At 36.9% G+C, this 8,077-nt stretch overlaps 1 protein-coding gene across 2 annotated transcripts; it reads right to left on the bottom strand.

The window, feature by feature from the left end:
• Positions 1–2,280: 2,280 nt before the first annotated feature.
• Positions 2,281–4,977, bottom strand: LOC110816842 (uncharacterized). 2 transcript variants are annotated; one of them, XM_022045186.2, is made up of 2 exons: positions 4,559–4,977; positions 2,281–3,847 (listed from the first exon to the last, which is right to left on the bottom strand). In XM_022045186.2, the coding sequence occupies exons 1-2, from the start codon at positions 4,619–4,621 to the stop codon at positions 2,750–2,752; spliced, it is 1,161 nt and encodes a 386-aa protein (XP_021900878.1). In that variant the 5' UTR covers positions 4,622–4,977; the 3' UTR covers positions 2,281–2,749. The 2 variants fall into 2 exon arrangements, with proteins under 2 accessions (XP_021900878.1, XP_021900868.1); XM_022045176.2 differs by having other exon boundaries at positions 2,281–3,850.
• Positions 4,978–8,077: the final 3,100 nt, after the last annotated feature.

Genomic DNA, 8,077 nt, shown 5'->3' on the forward strand with positions numbered 1-8,077 from the left:
TAGGGTTTTGGCATGGCAGTGCCGTCGCCTACGGCGGTGTCTCCTCTCAGTCTAGCTATTTTCAACTGATTTTAGTTAGTTTTAGCCGGTTTTGCATGAAAACCTACAAAAAAGGGGGTTAGGTAGCCTCTGTCGGCCAAAGAAAGAAAAAACTAAGGCCTTACTAGTGGAGGAGTTTTTCCTATGCAGCGACTCCGTTGTTTTCCTCTCGCGGTCAAGACTTCTCTTAGGCTAATCTGCACCAGAAAGAGATGAGGAACACAAGGATTAAAGAATCAAAGGATACGAAAAATGAGAAAGGGTTCATCGGAGGGGTTTTGGGTCGTACCATGGCGGCTTGGCCAAGCTCTGCTCATGTTTTCTAGCTTACCCTTGACCTTTTGGCTTCGATATGGATGTAGATAAGTTTAGAATTGAATTTCGAATGAGAAGGGGGGGAAAAAATACCTTCCTAATATCAGTGGTGGCTCCGGTGCGGTGGCGACGACGATCGATTTCTTTCCGGCTGCTCTTCTTCTTCTTCTCCAGCAAGGATTGGTGCGACTAGGATTAAGGTTTCCTAGAATGCGAAGTTTAAATATCCTCTCTGAGTCAATTTGGGTTGTTCGTGCAAAGACACATGGCTGTCTCTTGTCCGTTGGATCTCTTTTATTTAAGGAATAAATCTAGGTCATACGATCATATTGAATCTGACTGTTCGATTACACCTAAAAAAAAAAATAGATCTGGATTGTCCATATGTGCCGGAGGAGATCTAGGCCGTAAGATCTACTCTCACACAGATCGCCCGCGTGGACACATGCCCATGTGTCTGCCACATGACGCACGACGACCGACAATGTTGCTGATGTGGCGGTCCACGTGGTTAAAATTTCATTATTTTTACTTTTACCTCAATTTTTCATATTTCTTTTCAAATTGGTCATCTCTTATTTCTACTTTAACTATGATTTTCGAAAATGTTTTTAAATGCATGCAAAACACAATTTTCTTAAAAAATTCACCAAAAATTTAAAACTAAATTATTTTAATTTATTTTATTGTTATTATTAAATTATCCAAAGTCTAATTTTCGAACTGGGTATTATACAATTAACCGTCTAAAAAAGAAATAAACAAAATGCACAGTTCGATTCAAACATATTTCATAAAGAGTAAAAAATAAAGTCAGATATTAAAGAAGTAATAGCAGATTATGATCTTTTAGGTAATTTTCTTTAAAGGCTAAAAGTTGAAGCTTAAGCAGTTCATCCTTCTTTTGCTAACTTGAAGTTTGACTTTATAATTATTATAATTTATTTCAAATTCAATTTTAACATCACCAATCACTTCGTAAACTCTTATTCTAAGTATTTGTTTTTTTAACTCATTATAGTAAAAAGGTGAAAAAAGAAAGAAAGATTCATTCTTTTCACCCTTCTTACCTTTTTACTAATACCCAGTAAATTCCTTTTCAACTCAAGAATCTTTCAGCCAGCCAAAACAGGCTCTTCAACTCTCCTATTCCAGAACCAAACACAGCCTTTATTTTTTAAGGCTCCCACAGACTCCCACAGTTCCTAAACAACGGAAAAGACTATATTAGCAACACACCCACCAATCAGCAGATAAGCAAATTATGCAGAATGTAAGTCAAAATGTTTTCAAGTGAGAATTCCTTCAGCTTTTGGCTGGTGGAGAGTTGAGCACCATGATCAACTCTTAATCATGATAAAAAGTTATTCCCCATATGCTCAATTGCAAATTCCACTCAATCCGAATAGCCCGAGCAGTATCTGACCAAGTCAGTCAGCTTGTGCTTTAGTACCAACATGAAAAGTTGAAGAATTCAACTGTAAAGCCTACTCTTTTCAGATATAACGATAAGAAAGTTCAGCAAAAAATTTGTAACTTTCAAGTCAGCTCATGGTTTTGTACCGATATGAAAAATAGAAGAATTCAACTTTAAAGCCTACTCTTTCAGATATAATGATAAGAAAGTTCGGCTAAAAGTTTGTAACTTTCAAGTCAGCTCATGCCCATATTTAGAGAGTTTGTAAAATCATGAACAATGAAAAATTTGCCTCGAATATCATTCTTTTCTTGTGTATTAGAAAGAAGTTTCATAGTACTTATTCGTTACAAACATAGTTCTGGTTCCTTGGACATTCCCACATGACATACAAGAAACAGTAAGTAAAGTAAATAGATAACAAAAAATAAGTCAGGAGTGAAGTAAATAGTGAATAAAGAATAAGTCAGCAGTTTGAATCAATGTAACAACTAAAGATAGTAATCAGATGGTACAAATCAAGGAGATAATGAACTGATTAAGATCAAAGAAGAGTATGTGAATAAATTAGACCGAGACAGCAAAATTCCCATCATGGAAAAACCTGGGAAATGTAATTCTAATCATTAAATTTAAGGACTAAGCCATACCGACAAGGGGGATGGTATGTTAGCTAGCCACTGTGATACACTATTGTATTCCTCTAAAGACAAGCAAGCTCTCCCACATGGCAAACTGGATATGTGCGAAGAAGCCCAAGCCAGAACGAGGAATTACACAGAATTTCCCCCCACAAAATTCAGGATCCCATCTACTTCTTCCCAGTAAAGAATTCCCTAGATTTTCTTCTGGTTATAGAATATACCATTAGCAGTGTCACACCACTCTCATCAACTATTCCAATGTAGCTGCCTTTCGTGCGAAGCACAATTTGAATCTTTGAAGCTATACAGTGAATACGGTGTGTGGATTAGGAACTCAGCCACTTTCTCTTTTACAGTTACCAGGCAATAGGTACTTGTACTTCTCTGCATTGGCCAATAAATATGCTGGTAGGTGAACAGCTGAATAAGAACGCGGGATAGGTCCCATCTTCCCGATTATTTCCTTAAATGTGTATTCTTCCGGAAGCATGTCAAATAGATCAGTTCCTCGGCATATTACATCCTGAATCCTCTGTGGATTCAGAAAATGAGAAAACCTCACCCGATCATAGTGGCTATATGCCTTCATCTTGAATGTGAACTCACTGATACGTCGGAAGCAAAAGCTACAATGCCAGCCTGCATCTGATAAGAGAATATCAGTCTGACGATAATGTGCATATCTTGTCTTTCCTGACTTATACCTATGAACCGAAGCTCTCCAGCTCTTATTGTCTATATAATACTCAAAAGAGTACAAGTAGTTCTTCAGCTGGAGATGAAGTACAGGGGGGATATCATCACACCAGCGTAAGAGATTGATGGTGTGGGCACTAGGGATTTCGTCAACATCAGACATTATCAGCAAGTCGTCATCTTCTATACCGGCTATTCTAAGAAGCTGGTCCAGGGCAACTCTCTGATATGCCTCTTCAACAAATGGATTTTCACCTTTCTTGAACCTCCCTCCAATCATCCCATAAGTCAGCCGAGGTTCCACAAACTTGAATTTGTTTCGATTGCTAGCAAAAACCAATGGTTTCGGTAAGCCAGTGAACGTTGAATTTGATTCAAGAATCACAAACTGAGTTATGTAGGGATACAACTCTTTCCACCGAACTGTCAGAATGTCCACTTCATTACTAAATAACACAGCATCATAAACTCGTCTAGGGGATTCACGAATTCCCCATCCGTGCAACTTGCAAAGATTCTGCATAGACATGTTCTCGTGGTAGTAGTGTGGAATTGCACGGAAGGGCTTGGGAGGAGATTCCCATATTGGCCTTAAAAAATAAGAGATCTTCTGTCCATGTAAGTACATGGCAAAGATGCACAATGGCACAACCACAAACAAAAAAATCAGAGCCTTCATATCAAACCCGTGTAAAATACACCGGAGTCTTGACAAGCTCAAAGCTGCTCGAGATCCCTGCTGCAATAAAAAACCAAACTTTCTAAGAATTAAACATATCCAAGTCAACCCCTTTTTTCATATTCATACCACTAGTTACGCAAATTCAACAACACAATCTACCAAAAGATGATCCCAAAAACTACAAACACAAATTTGGGATTATAATGAACAATCGCAGGAAATTAAAGTCAAAACTCATTTCTATTCAAGAAACTCAAATGTGTTTGTGTGTGTGTATACATATATATATATGCTACAATATAAATTGGGAGAAATTCAACAGTCAATGAATGGGTAGAATCCAATGCATTCTGTGCTCCCCACTCTTAAAACATATCCACAAAGCCACCCTTAATGCCACAAAGAAGGGAAACATATCCATAAATCAACTCCATTATAACTTGATATATCCATTCTTATCCAGTAGATTGACACATGAACATATACATACATATACGTATACATATAAAAATGAAAAGTAAAAAGAGAGAAAAATCAATCTTCCAAAGAAATAATAATTAACAAGAAAATTTCTGAGTTTTCAAACGGCTAATAATCACATAAACTCCAAAAATCCAATTTTTTTTACCGAGCACAAAAGCTGAAAAGAAAATTCAAAATAGTAAAATACCCTTTTGTATAACCTTCCAAAAAAACCCAAAAAACATAAACAACAACCAGGCAAATTCTTCAAAATAATTAAAAATTAATTAAAAACCCAAGTACCTGGCCGCAAACATCCTCGCAAATATCATCAGTTTTCTTGGAATTATAGTACCCATCCGCCATGATTATCACCTCCCCTAATCACAATCTTCAAAATTCTATAATACCCACTAATCAAAACAACAAATGCAGACCCAAATCTCCTTCTCTGTTTTCAAAAACGAAAACGAGAAGATCCCTCAAACCCAGATCAACAATAATCACCCTCCTCACAAACCCAAACCCATAAACAAAAAATCTGGCAAATAAACAACCAACAAAACGATATCTTTTTTCTTCTTCTTCTTCTTCTTCTTCCTTCTCTGCCTATAAAACTAATTATAGCCGTTTGCTGGTTTTTCGCTCTTAGACAGACAGACAGCTATGGCGTCCCTCGCTCTTTCTCCCTCTCTCTCCTCGCTTTATTCTAAATAACTGGAAGAATAGACACAACCCATCAAAACTATATATACAGCTTTATAACCCTTCAAATTTCGGGGAATTTCCGAATTCCCTTATTATTCTAACTCACAAAAAATATTTCCTTTTTAAAAAATCAAAACTTTTTTTTAAAAAAATAATAATAAAAATAATCAGCGAAATCTAATAGAATACAGCATATACCTTCTCCTACTTGAATTTTAATTTTATTTTCCAAAATTCTCAAAGTCCTCTAATCGGACGGCTGATATTCGGAGTGAGTAAGTTCCAATTTATCTAGAGCTCCAAATTTACTGAAAATCTCTGAAGTTTGATCGGACGGTTGAGAATGCACACGCGTGGAGTTACTGTGTGAGTGGTTATGCCCGTGACCGTGTCTCTAAAGCAGTTAGCAAAAACATGCTTGAGCCCACCTTAAACACGGTGAAAAGTAAATCTTTGTTTCCTATGTTGTCCGTTTACTACTTTGCCCTTACTAATTATATAATGATCTGAGGGTATTTTGGTTATTTAAGTCTTACTCAGTGTAGCCATCGTGTGGGGTCAATTTTCTGGCGCCCAGTTTTGACGTGGTCAAAATCTTAATTTACTGTAATTATACGAGTATAAATGATAAATTAAATATTAAAATTGTTAAAATTATTTTTTAAAATGTTGTAAATTTTAATTTTAGTTTAAATTATAGTTTTATCCTCCGTGATTTAGTTTTTTTACGGCTCAAATATATATATATATTTATATATACTTTTTTGACAGTTTTGTATATTCTATTTTTTTAATTTCCATAAAAATTATTTATTTTATATTATTTTATTTTCCTTTAATTTCAACTTTGAAGTATTTAATTTTGGATTTATATGTAACGACATCGAAAATCCAAAAATAAATATATAATAACTTAAGTGTGGAATCGAAATAAAATATTAAAGTTTACATTTCTTACACAATAATTTAAAATTACTAAACAACATTACGAAATTAATTCTTTGAAATAAATACGAGAAATAAAGAAACACATAAAAAATAAAAAATATCTAGCATTTACTCGCAATCTTCTTGCGGATCGGACTCTAGAACCTGATCCTCTTGATTTGAAATGGTTAAATAAATGATGAGCTACACTAACCCAGTAAATATATCACACTATATCACAAACAAATAAGTAAATGTTGGTATACAATCGAAAACTACTAATAGAACATTAAATTTAGTTAATTCATTTATCAATAATAAAATCATTTCTCATTCACTTACCACAGTAGAATTTATGAAAACAACCTATAAAAAAATAATATCATACAGATCATAATTTCATGAACAATCAGTAACATAAAGCATATTATAAATTCATATCCATTAACAATAACTCAAACCATAACTGTTTCTCTTTTCACAAGCCTACTAGTATCAATGAGGGTTCATAGAGATGTCCCTGCTACACGTGAACTATTTCCTTTAACAATCTCAATTATAAAGACATCCTCATACCCCGTCCGGTATGAGCGCTAAATCATTAAATCTCAATACACCGTCCGGTATGGGAGTGAAGTAGGCTGTCCCCATACCCCATCTGGTATGGGCGCTAAATTATCAGGTCTCCATACCCCGCCCGATATGAGACAGCATCTACGGTAGGGTTCCCTATGTACCCGGTCCGTCCACCATCTCCCAAGATATCCAATAAGGCTGTCGTTCAATCTATTCATTTAAATCATACAATTTCCTTACCATTTAACATTATATTTTTTCCGATTCAGCAGTAAACACATCAATTAAACATACATGCATTCAAGACCATAAAATAAATTAGATACCATCATGCATATAAACTGTAAAATCAATCAACAAACAGCAGTAGATAATTTTCGATTCCGGCTCCATTAGCAATCCGTAATTAATTATGCATAATTACTAAAATCACAAGAAATACCATATTATTATTTACTTAAATTTAACTCTATAATAGGGAATAATGTGAGGGATCTTTACTCGATTTGATGCCAAAAAGCTAAACAGTTTACTGCGCCTACAGGCGGTCTTTGGGTTCCCTGAATTTTTTCTTCGGAAACTAAAACGCGCTTATAGTACCTACAAATGTTCCAAATAAACCTAAAATCAGTCATAGGGTCCACTCGGCCAATTTAAAAAATCCGACATGGCGGCTACGCCGTGCTCCGGCGACGGTGATCCGCCTCGGACTGGCTGTTTTTGGCCGTTTAATGTCGAATTCAACCGATTTTGCTTCAATCCCTGCGATAAAACACACTTAGAGGCATTGGTTGACCAAAAAAATACAGAAAACTGAAACTCACCGGCGACGGGGCGTTCCAGTGCGACGGCTCCTCTGGCTCACATTGCGGTTGGGTGTTTTGCTCCGGTCAACCTGTAGAAAAAAAAACGGTGATCACAACAGTGGAAAGATTACGTCGAACAAGAATCGGGAAGGGTCTCATCGGAGGCATTTTGTGAAATTCTTCGCGACGGCGCCGCCAAGCTCCAACGGTATTTTTCGACCAATTGGCCAGTCTTTTTACTCTGATTTGACCATGAGTGAGTTTAAAATTGAATTTCATGCAAAAAGAAAGTTTTTACCTTTTTTGGCAGTCGGAAAGGGTCCCGGTGCAGCAGCGGGTGGCAGCGGTCGGCTCCCTGATGACTGGGTTGTCTTCTCCGGCAAGGGGTTCTGGTGGCTGGTGCGGATGGGGGGTTATTTATATCCATCCACTTTTGATCTAAACCGTCCATCGCGTTTGATCTGAACTGTCCGATCACAATTAAATAGGAAGTGAATCTGGACCGTTCATCGCGATTCAATATGGATCGTCTATTGCGATTCACTTTAGGCGATCCTATCGCGTTTGAATCTAGCCATTCGATCGCGTTTAAGAGGGAGTGCATCTAGGCTGTCCATGCGCGCGGGAACGGACCTCAGTCGTTCGATCGCGGACACGCGGATCGCCCACGTGCCCCCCCTCCCACGTCAGCGTCTCTGTTACTCGGCGCATCCTGGTTGGTTCGGGTTGCTAACCCGACGCCTGACGTGGTAAAACTTTTTAAAATTGCATTTTGGCCAATGTTTTTCGATTTTTCTTTCAAAAA

Source organism: Carica papaya, chromosome 1 (assembly GCF_054855325.1).
Source record: "Carica papaya isolate Zhongbai chromosome 1, ASM5485532v1, whole genome shotgun sequence".
Classification (NCBI taxonomy): Eukaryota; Viridiplantae; Streptophyta; class Magnoliopsida; order Brassicales; family Caricaceae; genus Carica; species Carica papaya.